The 14,986-nt window shown below is 33.7% G+C and overlaps 2 protein-coding genes across 2 annotated transcripts; one reads left to right on the plus strand and one right to left on the minus strand.

Moving 5' to 3' along the window:
• Nucleotides 1-2,164: 2,164 nt before the first annotated feature.
• LOC126618178 (uncharacterized) lies at nt 2,165-4,415 on the plus strand. Its single transcript, XM_050286262.1, has 6 exons — nt 2,165-2,453; nt 2,562-3,426; nt 3,517-3,566; nt 3,738-3,825; nt 3,915-4,020; nt 4,122-4,415. The coding sequence occupies exons 1-6, from the start codon at nt 2,165-2,167 to the stop codon at nt 4,413-4,415; spliced, it is 1,692 nt and encodes a 563-aa protein (XP_050142219.1).
• Nucleotides 4,416-8,966: 4,551 nt separating this feature from the next.
• On the minus strand, nt 8,967-14,848 carry LOC126620213 (cyclic nucleotide-gated ion channel 1-like). The gene is made up of 7 exons (XM_050288726.1): nt 14,549-14,848; nt 12,617-13,097; nt 12,250-12,480; nt 11,870-12,153; nt 10,210-10,321; nt 9,825-10,097; nt 8,967-9,542 (listed from the first exon to the last, which is right to left on the minus strand). The coding sequence occupies exons 1-7, from the start codon at nt 14,614-14,616 to the stop codon at nt 9,123-9,125; spliced, it is 1,869 nt and encodes a 622-aa protein (XP_050144683.1). The 5' UTR covers nt 14,617-14,848; the 3' UTR covers nt 8,967-9,122.
• Nucleotides 14,849-14,986: the final 138 nt, after the last annotated feature.

Genomic DNA, 14,986 nt, shown 5'->3' on the forward strand with positions numbered 1-14,986 from the left:
TTTGATAATTTTTTGTTGTTATTTACTAGAATGGATTAGATGAGAATAATTTGAATTGTTATGAGAAAATGGAATGAATAATATTTATAAGCATTTATAAACGAAACTAACAATATTAAATATAACATAAACTTATAATATTGAGTAATATAAGAATATATTATGTTAAATTAATTTTTTTGCACTCTAATTGTTATTTTAATTTGTTGTTATTTTGATAATTTTTTGTTGTTATTTACTAGAATGGATTAGATGAGAATAATTTGAATTGTTATTAGAAAATGGAATGAATAATATTTATAAGCATTTATGTTAAATTAACAATATTAAATATAACATAAAATTATAATATTTAGTAATATAAGAATATATTATGTTAAATTAATTTTTTTTTGCAATTTGAATTGTTATGAGAAAATGGAATGAATAATATTTATAAGCATTTATGTTAAATTAAAAATATTAAATATAACATAAACTTATAATATTTAGTAATATAAGAATATATTATGTTAAATAATTTTTTTTTTGCAATTTGAATTTTTATGAGAAAATGGAATGAATAATATTTATAAGCATTTATGTTAAATTAACAATATTAAATATAACATAAACTTATAATATTTAGTAATATAAAAATATATTATGTTAAATTAATTTTTTTTTGCAATTTGAATGGTTATGAGAAAATGAAATGAATAATATTTATAAGCATTTATGTTAAATTAACAATATTAAATATAACATAAACTTATCATTTTTAGTAATATAAGAATATATTATTTTAAATTAAATTTTTTTACAATTTGAATTGTTATGAGAAAATGGAATGAATAATTTAAATAAGCATTTATGTTAAATTAACAATATTAAATATAACTTTTGCACTATAATTGTTATTTTAATTTATTGTTATTTTGATAACTTTTGGTTGTTATTTACTAGAATGGATTAGATGAGCATAATTTTGATAACTTTTTGTTGTTATTTTAATTTGTTTTTACTATAATAGGTGTTGAAAATTAAAAGATTACAATCGTGATAGAGTTCGAGGGTTGAAAGATAGAAATTGAAAATTCTAATAGTTATGCCTACATGATAGGGATTGCAAGATTGTAGGCATCTTAGTGTCAGGGTAATATTTTACCTTCGTAAACTGGTAAAACATGGACAAGAGTTGGTTGACGATACCCCGAAATTTTGAACCATATACAGCTGGAATTAATTTGTTTTTGGATCAAGCAGTTGCAAATGGTGTTGGTCCTGATAAGTTTAGATGTCCTTACAAAAGATGTTGTAATCGATATACTTTTGTTAGGAACACTATTATTGAACATCTCATATTGTATGATATGGATAAAGATTATAAAAATGCTTGCTGGCGACATCATGGCGAGCAAAACATTGGAGAGCAAAATGTGGCAATTGGAGAAGAAGAAACAGGAGATGAGGTGATTGGCATGCATGACTTTCTTAATGATGTATTTGTCCAACCATTAACAGAAGAATGTGTTGGGCCGTCTACTGAACCGTCTATTGGGGAAGGGCATCCAGAAGAGGTGGAGACTTTTTTTAGGTTGCTTGAAGAGGCAAATCAAGATTTGTGTGTAAGGAGTTTAAGAAATTAGAAGCAGTTGTAAGACTGTATCAGATCAAGTGTTTAGTGGGAATGCCAGACGAGATCTTCACAACTTTACTGGAGTTAATTAAAAGAATGTTGCCTGAAGGGGATTGTTTGCCTGAATCTTATTATAAGGCAAAAAAACTTATCAATGACTTGGGTCTGACGTATGTGAAAATTGATGCATGTCCCAATGATTGCATGATCTATTGGAAAGAAACTTCGGATTTGACCGTGTGCTCGGTTTGTGGTGAATCAAGATATACAATTACCAACGCAGCGGATAGGTCGAGAAAAAAGATCGCAGCTAAGGTTATGTGGTATTTTCCTTTAAAACCACGATTGCAACGATTTTTTATGTTGAAGCATACAACTGAACATATGAGGTGGCATGCAATTAAATGTCCTAAATATGAGTTTATGAGACATCCTTTAGATTCTCCAGCATGGAAGCATTTGGATAATTTATATCCGGATTTTGCGTCAGAAATTCAAAATGTCCGATTAGGGTTGGCTAGTGATGGATTTAATCCTTTTGGAAAAATGAGGAATGACCATAGCACATGGCCTGTGGTGCTTTTTGTTTACAATTTGCCGCCTTGGATATGCATGAAGCAACCAAATTTGTTGTTGTCTCTTTTAATACCAGGACCGCGTAGTCCTGGTAAAGAGATTGATGTATACATGCATCCACTGATTGACAAGTTGAATGAGTTGTGGGAGGTGGGCACTCCAACTTATGATGCTTATTCCAACCAAAGTTTTACGATGAAGGCTACTGTCTTATGGACTATAAGTGATTTTCCAGCTTATGGAATGTTGTCTGGATGGAGTACACATGGCTATAAAACCTGTCCACATTTCATGCATGATAAATAATCTATTTACTTGCTGGCAAGTCGTAAAATTTGTTATATGGGGAATCGATGCTTTCTTGAAGATAATCATAGGTTTCGAAGGCAAACTACAGCTTTTAATGGTCGTCGAGAGCATCGTAGTGCACCAAGGCAGTGGACTGGTTTACAATGTCTCGAAGAACTTTGTACATTGAGATTTACTTTTGGAAAACCAAAGAAAAATGCTTCAGTTGGGCAATGCAGAAAAAGAACTTCGAGCAGTACAAATGGTAACAGTCAGTGGAAGAAGAAATCTATTTTTTATGAACTACCTTATTGGAGGCATCTGTTGATTAGACACAATCTTGATGTTATGCATATCGAGAAGAATATATGTGACAGTGTGATGGGAAGATTGCTAAGTATAAAAAAGTCTAAAGATGGATTGGTTGCACGTGCAGATCTTGAAGTCTTGAACATAAGACGCAGTCAACACCCACGTAGAGAAGGAAATAGAACATTTCTACCTCCAACTTTGTTCACGTTGAAAAGAGAAGAAAAAACTGCATTTTGCAATGTGTTGTCTACTATTCGGGTCCCCGATGGATATTCATCAAATTTATCGCAATGTGTGCACGTGAATGAACGAAAAATACATGGGTTGAAAAGTCATGATTGCCATGTTTTAATGCAGCAGTTACTCCCGCTTGCAATACGCCCGGTTTTGCCTAAAGCTGTTACTATGGTATTATTAGAGTTGAGTGCAATTTTCAGACAGTTGTGTAGTAAGAAGGAGTCTGAGGAAGGATTCAAGGAACTGAGTTCAAGAATTGCCTTGACATTAAGTCAACTTGAAAAAATATTTCCTCCTGCATTTTTTGATATAATGGTGCACCTTCCAGTTCACTTGGCAGATGAAGCAGCTCTTGCAGGGCCTGTTCCCTATAGATGGATGTATCCAATTGAATGGTAATTAATAAATTTTTATAAATTTTTTACAATTGTAGTCATAACTTTAATTTATAATTATAATTGTTTGTGTTTCGTTTATAATTATAGGTATTTGCAAACGTTGAAGCGCTATGTTCGTAATAAGGGTCGTTCTGAAGGTTCTATTGCTGAAGCATATTTGGTGGATGAGTGATTGTCCTTCTATTCCATGTATCTTAGAGGTGTCGAGTCTCGTCGTACCCGTAGAGGCCGAAATGAAGATGGTATTGGACGTGGAATGTCTGGTGGGTTATCAATTTTTGACTCCAAATGATGTTATATGGGTTCAGGAGAACATGTGGAGCTCGATCTAAATGCTCTTGATCAGTGCCATAGATACATTCTAAATAATTATGATGAAGTGAACCCATTTAGAAGGTAAGAACGTTTAATCATACGTCTTAATGTTTTATTGATTTTCTTAACTTTGAAAAATTAATTATCTAAATTTGGACATAATTGTGTAGCCAACATGAGGAATTCTTGAAAACTAAACATCGTCGAGAAAGGTTAACTATGCGACAAATTAAGGAGCTAAGCAAGAAAGAATTTCCAGAATGGTTCAAGCAACATGTGAGTTGATATAACAATCACATTATTTATTTATTGTTTTGCATTTTAATTATAACATGTTATAGTTATTCTGTCAATTTTTATCTTCATACTTATTACAGATGAATTCAAGTTATCATGCTAATGACACGTTGATATCTCAAGACTTGCATTGGCTAGCTAATTATCCTAGTAGGGTTGTGAGTAGATATAAAAGTCACATTGTTCATGGGTTTAGATTTCGTATAAAATCTGTGGATGATAAGTATAGGAATCAAAATTGTGGTGTCTTTGTACCTGCAAATGTTCCTAGAGCAATTGGGCAAGTGAATTGTTATGGCAGAGTTGTAGATATGTTCGAGTTCGTTAATCATGCCAATGTCGACGATGAGTTAACAGAGGATGACGGAGAATAAATATGTTAATTATTTTATGTATTAATTATACTATCTTTCATTTTGTATGTTATGATATCTTATTATAAAATTATATTTCTATTTTTTATTAAGTATTATATATAAGTCAAATCTTTTTTTTTAATATTGGGTTATACTTTTTTTTTTTAGCTTGTTTCCTGTCGCTTTTAACCGACGTCGGTTTAATTGAAATATTTTGGGCGGCACTTTTCCCCGTTTTTTTCATTTAGTTGGCATCGGTTTTAACTGACGCAACCTAAGTCTGTGTCGACGCAATGAAAACTTATTTCGACACAGACTGTCATGTTGGCGTCGGTTTTAACCGACGCAACCTAAGATTCTTTCGACGCAATGAAAGCTTATTTCGACACAAACTGTCATGTTATGTCGGTTTTATCCGACGCAATGTTAGCCTATTTCGATGCAATGTCAGTCTATTTCGACGCAAGATAAAAACCTGTTGTGAATTATATGTATTAATGCGAAAAAAAGGATGATTATTTTTTCTTATTTACAGTTCACGAAATTTTTGAGTTGTTAATTACACTATTTTTCTTTTTATTTAACAATTTTATACTTCTAAAAACTATAATTATATATATATATATATTAAATTCTTTTATTTAACAATTTTATACCCTAAAAAACGATCGATCTTCAATTTGAAATATTTACACTAGTGAATAGCACAAAATCTTATATTATACTTAATGAAAGTATGAATAAACTCTTTAAGTGTTAGTGAATCTATCGTTTTGATGGAATACGAATTTTACGAAACTAATTTCAACGATCGAACCATCAAACATGTTTGTATATAATTCGAGATCGCATACACCAAAAATTGTGAAAAAAAAAACTTTCAGAGACAAAGTAACGGGAAAAACTTATTCGACGGTTATTAACGAAAAATCACGATTTAACGGTTATTTTAACTCCGATTTTGATGAGTTTTTATATGTACACTCCTTCACCCTATATGAATACAGTGAATGAATGCGATCTTCAATTTGAAATATTTACACTAGTGGATATCACAAAATCTTGTGTTATACTTAATGAAAGTATGAATAAACTCTTTAAGTGTTAGTGAATCTATCGTTTTGATGGAATACGAATTCTAAGAAACTAATTTCAATGATCGAACCGTCAAACATGTTTGTATATAATTCGAGATCGCATACGCCAAAAATTGCAAAAAAAAAACATTCTGAGACAAAGTAACGGGAAAAACTTATTTGATGGTTATTAACGAAAAATCATGATTTAACGGTTATTTTAACTCCGATTTTGATGATTTTTTATATGTACACTCCTTCACCCTATATGAATACAGTGAATGAATGCGATCTTCAATTTGAAATATTTACACTAGTAGATATCACAAAATCTTGTGTTATACTTAATGAAAGTATGAATAAACTCTTTAAGTGTTAGAAAATCTATCGTTTTGATGGAATACGAATTCTAAGAAACTAATTTTAACAATCGAACTGTCAAACATGTTTGTATATAATTCGAGATCACATATGCCAAAAATTGCAAAAAAAAAAACAATCTGAGACAAAGTAACGGGAAAAACTTATTTGATGGTTATTAACGAAAAATCACGATTTAACGGTTATTTTAACTCCGATTTTGATGATTTTTTATATGTACACTCCTTCACCCTATATGAATACAGTGAACGAATGCGATCTTCAATTCGAAATATTTACACTAGTGGATATCACAAAATCTTCTGTTATATTTAATGAAAGTATGAATAAACTCTTTAAGTGTTAGTGAATCTATCGTTTTGATGGAATACAAATTCTAAGAAACTAATTTCAACGATCGAACCGTCAAACATGTTTGCATATAATTCGAGATCGCATACGCTAAAAATTGCAAAAAAAAAACATTATGAGACAAAGTAACGGGAAAAACTTATTCGACGGTTATTAACGAAAAATCATGATTTAACGGTTATTTTAACTCCGATTTTGATGATTTTTTATATGTACACTCCTTCACCCTATATGAATACAGTGAATGAATGCGATCTTCAATTTGAAATATTTACACTAGTAGATATCACAAAATCTTGTGTTATACTTAATGAAAGTATGAATAAACTCTTTAAGTGTTAGTGAATCTATCGTTTTGATGGAATACGAATTCTAAGAAACTAATTTTAACGATCGAACTGTCAAACATGTTTGTATATAATTCGAGATCGCATATGCCAAAAATTGCAAAAAAAAAAACAATCTGAGACAAAGTAACGGGAAAAACTTATTTGACGGTTATTAACGAAAAATCACGATTTAACGGTTATTTTATTTTTATTTCGTTATAACTATAAATTTGTGTAATAATTTTTTTATTTTTATTTTCAGGAGGTTGCTGAAAAAAACAAGATTAATCGGCAAAGGAAAACAATGAACCATACTATTGGTACAGAATCTTTTGCAAGAAGGCGGCAATAATATGTATGGATTGTACAATTTGAAGAAATGTTATTTTAAATATTCTATAGTTGTTATAAATTTTAATTTTAATGAGGTTTGCCTAAAATTGTTTGTGTGAAATTTTATTTTTGGTAAAGCGGAAGAAGCATGGGAAAGAAGCCGATCCTGTAACCTTTTTTCGTGAATGTCATACACGAAAAAATGAAACTTGGATTGATGAAGCATCGGAGCGTACATGGGTAATTTAGTTTACTGTGTTAGTATTTCATTGTTATTCATTTTTATTATCTATAGCTTATTTTTCTGTTTTACGATTGAATTTTTATTTTTAAAAATTGTAATGCAAGGCAACAATGGAGAGCAATCTACAAACTTTGATTCAGTCGGGGCAAGAGGATAATGAAGATCCTAAGACCCAAGTGTATGTTGATACAATGGGTCCTGAGAGGTATAATAAAGTCAGAGGATACGGTCATGGGGTGACTCTTGATATGGTGTCCTATACGTCTTTTTCGTCTTCTACATCAATTTCCTCCAAGAGGTCATCTAACAGTGCAATGGCATTGCTGATGACTCAAAATAATGAGTTGAAATTGAGGGATGAAAATAACAATAAACGGATTTTAGACCTAGAGAACAAGCAAAGTCAGATGTTTGCGTGGCTTTTCCAAAGATTTCAGCCATAACCACAACCACCGTATAGCCCGGGAACCCAACAGTCAGGCCAGAGTCAGCCACCTCCTCTTCAATAGTCGGGTCAAAGTCAGCTACCCCCTGCATATTCGTATGCTGGCCATAATCAGCAACATTCGTATCCTATGTATTCGATGCTTATGCAGCCCACGACATACATGCAGCAGCCGCCTATGCCATACATGCAGCAACCTCCCATGCCTTACATGCAGGAGCCGCCTTATCAAGTGCCAGTATATCGACCCGAGATGGCTGCTCCTTGTCTTGAATTTCCAGCTGGGGGGTTTGCTGAAATGCTTGTGGGTGTTGGATCTGATGTGGACTTGTCGAGGATGTTGGCATCAAATATAGGACCTCAAGGACGAGAAGGATCTGTGCCACGTTCAGGCGCAAATTCGGTTCAGTAGTTTATTTGGTTCGCTTTCTTGTCGGTTAAATATGACACTTTAATCGTGCTATCTTTTTTGTTTTTTTTATGTTATGTTTGTAATGTCGGATTTAGTAGTTGTTATGACGGATGAGTTTTTGTATACTAAGTGGAACGTTAGATGTACAATATTTGTGTATTTTGGCACTATTTTTATTGTTAATTATTTTCATTAATGTATGTACAATATTTGTGTATTTTGGCACTATTTTTCTTGTTAATTAATTTCATTAATGTTTATTTTGGCCTTGGAATTTATTAATATAATTATATAAATTTCTTCTGTTACAATGAATTGAAGACGAATGCAGTTTGCCGGTTTTTTTTATTATTATTAACAAAGGTGGTGTCGGTTAAGACCGTTATTAGTTTGCAAATTTTATTTATTTAATTGTTATTTGACGTCGGTTTATGGGATATTAAATTGATTTAATATTATTTCAGTGTCGTTTAAAAGCGACAGTAGGATGGATATTTTACAATTAAATTGCTAATGAACGTTGCCTTAAAGCGACGTAACGTGTACGTATACGTCGCTTTAAACCGACGTGAATTTTAGTGTTGCTTTAAAGCGACGCTGTTTAGTGGCGGTTTAAGCCAACAAACTGACGCTAAAGCCCTTTCGTGACGCTAGCAATAGTGTCGCTTTGAAAATGCGACATTCCATTATTTTATGTCGGATTTTTGCCAAAATTCCGACAGAAATCGGATTTCTCGTCGGTTTTTGCTCCGACGGTGATAGCATATATTGTAGTAATGTTTTGGAGATTTTTCTCGATACGTACTAGAGAAAATGATTTAATGTTGCATACTAAAACCAACATCATCATAATCATTTTCAAAACACTTAAAAAGCGTAGTCAGAGGCACTGAAGATGAATTTTTTTTACTCCATATAAGATATGTGACAGAGGAATCAAAGTTGTTATTGTGTTTTGCTAATGTTGAGGAAAGGAGATGATGTTTAAACTCTTCAAATTTGAAAAATAGCTCGAAACTTTTCATCAACCATAGTGTAAACATATTTTTCCTTACAAATATCCTTACTTTGAATTAAAAATCTGGTTATATACAGATAACTAATAGACAAAGTAGTACTTAAAATTTTCCAGTTTGAACAATAATTCATGCAACCTAAGAGATGCTTATTTGCACAGGAGCACTATCCGCTGGTTGGGGGATCTCTCTGTTGGACTGCGTCCGGAATTCAGAGACAACAAGCTGTAAATGGTCAGCCATGAGAACAAAGACTTCAACTTCAGTGCGGGACTTGACAGTTTTGGCTGAGATGGGAAAGTCGGAAAGGGAGTTATATGCCTTTGCCCAACCTATAAGTTCTTCTCCATAAAAATCACGACGTATAATGCTTGACGAGCCACTTCCTCCGCCAATAGTAGTCTTGTAGGTAAGTACACTGCCCTGCGTGATGAAAAGCATCCTATCCAGTGGCTCCCCCTCTCGAATAATATAGCTACCATCAGCATAGTTAACTGGCTCAAGATATCCCATGATTTTTTTCAACACTTCTCCATCTTTGTTTTCAAGCCCTCGCACCTAGGGTTAATTTATACATGTAATGAGAAATTTATAAATACATCGATAAGATCCAATAAGCAACATCATTTTACTAGGACGGATGATAATCAACTGTTCAAAAGTACACTCATGAAAGAACACCAAAAGAACTCAAATAGGAGTTCATGTTCCTATCTATATAATAGCTTGAATTCGTTAACTAGATTATTTGAAAAGCCTTCTACTACCACAAGTTTATAGAAAACTAAATAGAGCTATGCATATGGAGAAATTGAGAGAGATAGGACATTAGGAACTTACTTTCTTTAGTTTAGCCAAGAAGAGATGGTTCTTAATATGTTCCTTAAGTTCATTAGGAAGTAAAGAGAAGATATTCTTCACAGGAAGATCTTCGTCCTTTTCAAGCGCTTCTCTTACTAATTCCCAAATCGCCTCAGCTACAGGTTCACGGGAATCAGGGTTCGGAAGGTTATCAGGGATGCGATATTCAGATAACATGAAACGTATTTGTTGAAATATGACTTTCTTCCTCAGCCGTATCCTATATGTTCTGGTAGTTGCCTGCATAAATGTCTACTCCACAACAGGGAGGTTCTGGACTTGAGTTTATTAAATCCTGAAATGCATATATATGTAGAAACTACTCAAAAGAGAACAGATATACAGTATATAACTCATCACCGACCTGCAAATGTCCAAGCAGATATATGAATAGTACTAGGCCACTCATCGAAATAAAAATTACGAAGACGGTTTCCCATGCATAGGTACTAGTGTTGAGATTTGAAGCAAAAGAACTGCAAAAATGATTGAAGTAAAAAAATAAAATAAAAAATATATTAAAATAGTATTTTAAGAGTATTGGTATTCCAAAAATTTAATTATACACTTTTCGTAAGAGTGTTTTTCTTTCTATACACACACACACACAACACACACACACACACACACACACAACACACAACACACACACAACACACACACACAACACATACACACACACACACACATATATATATATATATATATATATATCAATGTTCTAAAAATTGGCCTAGGCGGCGGAGCTCGGACCCAATTTAGACCAAAACGTTCAGTTAGGCGGGGAGAACTTAGGCGGCTGCCTAGGCGCTCACTAGGCTCCTTAGGCGGGCTAGGCGGTGCTAGGCAACAGTCTAGACGGTTTGAATCTCGCTGTAAATCCTAAACTCATTGCAATTTTCGCAACGGATCTACAACTTCCGATCTCATACGTAGCAGTAGATCCCCAACGAATTTCTGTAGCTCGTCTATGTGAAGATGAGGGAAGAGAGAGTGTGAAGAGAAAGAGAGAGAGAAAAGGAGAGAGAGACTATTAAACATTTCAATCTGTGGTGAAGCTAGTTGGATTTGAGATCCAATTTTGAGGTTCTGAAATGGTGAAGAAGAAGAACGAAGATGAGGGGAGAGTGCGAAGAGAGAGAGAGAGACTAAAAGATATAATTTTGATATTCTGAAAGGGCAAAGAAGAAGAAAGAGGTAAGGTGGACAGGCGCCACCTTGGGTGATGTGAAACATGTAAAGTGGACAACATTGAAGGGTCATCAGATGGTTTTAATTGAAGGGTGATTTTCAACTACTTGAAAGGTCATCAGGCTTTAATTATGAAAACCACCCACTTGCGTGGGCTTTTTATATTTTTAAAAGTTTGGGATATATATATTATATATTATTTAGATAATATTGTTTTTTTTTTCCTAAGCAAGCATATTATATATGTACTTAAAACATTCACATATGTATGTTCTTCTATAAGAAATAACATATTATTCAATAATTATTTACATTTGATATAGTAAATTTAATTAATTCATATAATATATAAGAAATTTATCTAAATCTGTCTAGGCCGCCTAGGCGCCTACCTAGACCCCGCCTGGCAGCCTAGCCCACCGCCTGACTAGCTTCTAGCATTTTTTAGAACATTGATATAAATATATATAGAAAGGTTGGAGAACAATACTAGTGTTGAGATTTGAAGCAAAAGAACTGCAGAAATCATTGGAGCAATATATTAAAATAATATTTGAACATAACTATTATTAACACTCCAAAAATTTAATTATGCACTCCTCATAAAATTATTTTTCTTTCTAAATATAAAGGAAGTTCGGAGAAGAATAACAAATCCTTATGTGAAAAAGGACAACTTATTAGACGATTGGATTTGCATGACTGAATTTTGATAGTCAATTTCAATGTGGCCCTTAAACATTGGTGCATCCCATGCATCGGTGTGCTGTAGAAAAAAAAAACCATATGCATAACGCAATATCTTAGAATAAAAACACTTATGTAGGACAAACCTTAGATTTCGTAAGCCCCATGAGAAACACATCAAGAATTTTTGAGGAAAATCTGTTGTTCCCACTATGCCAGACTGGAGAGTGTTTAGGAATATGCCAAAATCGAATACCACTGGATTTGGTGGATTTGTTGGACATAAATCATGTAGAAATGTGATATTTCTGAACGTAGTATTATCACATTGCAAAGTACTTAAGTCACATTCATTTTCACTTCGACAAGTAGAAATCCAACAATCTATCTCTCGTTGAATAGAAAAAAAATACCAAAATGCCCCGAGTACCTAACAAACCAAGAATTACATTTGTAACTCAACAATATTTAAAGCAACTTATATATGGAGCAGTTAAAACAAAACAAAGATAAGACGATAACTTACATGGCTAGCAAGGATGTACATGATGAAATTTAATAGACCTGGAATCCATATTTTCTTTCTCATAGCAATGTTGTTGCTAAGTTCACGTGTTGACTTGTTATAGTTCTTACAGAATGTGAATATTGGACAAGCTCGTGCAACATATTGCAATAGAATAAGTAAGTTCAAAAACTTCATTCCATTCAACGATCTTGAGCCCCTCATTTTCGGAAGGAAAATTAAAATTACGATCTGTACACAAATGTAACTAGGAATTAAATTTAGGATGTTGTGTGACAGAATCAGCAAAATCAGATTATCCTAATTCCTAATATATGACTTAAGAGATTACGAAAAATAATTAACTCCAGAAAAGTAATTGGCTTACTTGTGGAATAGGAAGAACAGGTAAAATGTTATGAAGTAGGAATTCTGGGTGAAAAAGCCGACCTGCTTCTCTCCACCAGTAACTGTTCCTGTCCGTAGATCTCAATGCTTGCAACACAGACAGCACATGAAGGATGGTATTATATAGGTAAGGGACATCTATAATTGATCGCAAAACAATAGCTGTCTTTTTTAATTTTTCGTCCAACGCGAGACACTTGATATTTTCATTGATGATAGGAACATACAAGAACAAAGGGTCCACAAGCATAGGGCCAATATAAACCATCACGATGATCAGATACGATATCTGTAACATTATTGCAATTGTTGACTCTATTGACCACTCTGATCCATCTTTTCCATCTCTCTTATCAGACTTCCTCCTTCCATACTCAAACGTTTCAAATAATGATAATGTTGATTCTAGTGTTGATTCCTTTGATCTCTTTGCAAGCTCTAAAATTTCCTCACTTAACGACCTGAACAGTTAATACACAATAATTAACGCATGAAATTTATTTGTTTGATTTGTTTTTTCCTATTTCAAACAACCATGCATATTGATCTGATGCAAAAATTCTTTGGTTTAATTTGAAAAGGAAAAAAAAAATGTTAGAGATATCAAAAGAAGGGTTAATTTCAGTTTATTATCATAAAGTTTATTAGTTTTCAAACCCGAAGTTTTTTTAATCCCATAGTTGTACATCGAAGTCATAATTTTAGGATAATCTCGTATATCTGTTAAGATTGTTGTTAAGTCAACTGTTAACTAGTGATGTGGCTTCCACTTGGACAATAACTGGGCGCGACTTGTCAATATAGCCACGTGAAAATTAAAAAAAAATTAAAAATTAAAAAAATTAAAAATCAAAAATTAAAAATTAAAAAAAAATTTCTTCTTTCCAAACCCATGGCTGACTGCTTCCTCCACTTCTCCTCCTCCTCCCACGACCTCCTCTCCTTCCCATGGCTTTCAAGACCTCCTCGACTCCTTCGTCCGCATACACCAGGAGTTCAAAACTCTCATCCTCTCCTCCACTAAAATCCACATCTCCAAATCCACCGTTGACCGCTACATCTCCGAATACTTCGAACGCAGCGTCAAAGCCCTAGACGTCTGCAACGCCATCCGCGACGGAATCGAGCAGATGCGTCAATGGCTTAAATTGCTCGACATCGCCTCCCTCATTACCCACTTCACCCCTGTTTTCAACACTTCAGACCAAAACCCAATTTCCCAATTCGGATCAAGCCACGTCGTCATCTTCTTCTTCGACCAGATCAGCCATTTCTGCCGCAGGAACCTTCTTCGCCGTTGACAACTCAGCCACATCTCCATCCCCGCCTTCCCCTCCTTCGAACCCAACTCCCTCAAAGTACCCATTTTCCAGTTCCAATTCTCACCCCTCCCAATTCCCCATTTTTCCCATCCAACTCTTCCCCTCCCGACCCAGCCACCGCCTTCGCTTCATTCCCCGCCAACATCGCCGAGCCGATTAAGGCCCTTGCAACCTAGCGATCGCAATGCTCTTCCCTGTCCAAAATCCTTGTTGAGCTCCTGATGGTGGAGATCAAAGGGGGAAAGAAAGAAAATTTGTTTTGATTTTTAATTTTTTTAGTTTTTTAATTTTTAATTCCTTTTAACTTTTATTAATTTTTTTTCTTTTTATTTTATAATTTTTTCTTTTTTGATATTTTAATATTCATGTGGGCTTATATTGATACGTGATGTCCAGTCATTATTCACGTGGACACGACGTCATCAGTTAATGGTTGATTTAACAACAATTTTAACAGATGTATAAGATTGTTATAAAATTATGACTTCAGGTACCACTCTCGGATGAAAAAAACTTCATGTACCAAATGTTGAAAACCAATAAACTTTAAGATATTAAACTGATATTAACCTTTAAAAGAAATATGATACCTTGTTTGGTCGATTGACTTGTTATCGGAGGTGTCCATTTTTTGAATTGGTTCAGCAGAGTTCATCATAACTCAAGCTTCAAAATCCTCTGAACTATCAAAACCCGAATGAGGAGCTTCTTGAAATTACGACAAAGTACATATGTTCATTACAACCACTACAAGATGGAGAATTAGGAGGCTGGGGGTTGAATGGACAAATTAAGAAGCTAGCTAGCTAGGGTTTTGGAAATCCGCAAATGAAGGTATCATGCAGCAAATCCAACTGAAATTTAAGATCAAGCATAAATGGCTTTTTAGGCAGGTCGTTAGATTTATAATGGTCCACGGGGTCTTGGACTTTTCCCAAGTACGTACATTTTCTCATATATAATTGTGCTCACCAACCAGAGCAATAAATAGGCCACTTACCAACCGTTTCGGACAGTAGATGAAAGGC

This window comes from Malus sylvestris, chromosome 4 (genome assembly GCF_916048215.2).
Source record: "Malus sylvestris chromosome 4, drMalSylv7.2, whole genome shotgun sequence".
Taxonomy (NCBI): Eukaryota; Viridiplantae; Streptophyta; class Magnoliopsida; order Rosales; family Rosaceae; genus Malus; species Malus sylvestris.

What these genes read in the sequence shown, in the direction of transcription:
- LOC126618178 (XM_050286262.1), top strand. Translation starts at nt 2,165, where the DNA reads ATGAGGAATGACCATAGCACATGGCCTGTGGTGCTTTTTGTTTACAAT. An exon ending in TGGATGTATCCAATTGAATG is followed by an intron (nt 3,427 to 3,516) that starts GTAATTAATAAA and finishes TTATAATTATAG; the next exon opens with GTATTTGCAAACGTTGAAGC. An exon ending in CAGAATGGTTCAAGCAACAT is followed by an intron (nt 4,021 to 4,121) that starts GTGAGTTGATAT and finishes TACTTATTACAG; the next exon opens with ATGAATTCAAGTTATCATGC.
- LOC126620213 (XM_050288726.1), bottom strand. Translation starts at nt 14,616, where the DNA reads ATGATGAACTCTGCTGAACCAATTCAAAAAATGGACACCTCCGATAAC. An exon ending in TGTACATCCTTGCTAGCCAT is followed by an intron (nt 12,154 to 12,249) that starts GTAAGTTATCGT and finishes TTGGTTTGTTAG; the next exon opens with GTACTCGGGGCATTTTGGTA. An exon ending in TGGGGCTTACGAAATCTAAG is followed by an intron (nt 10,322 to 11,869) that starts GTTTGTCCTACA and finishes TCATTTTTGCAG; the next exon opens with TTCTTTTGCTTCAAATCTCA.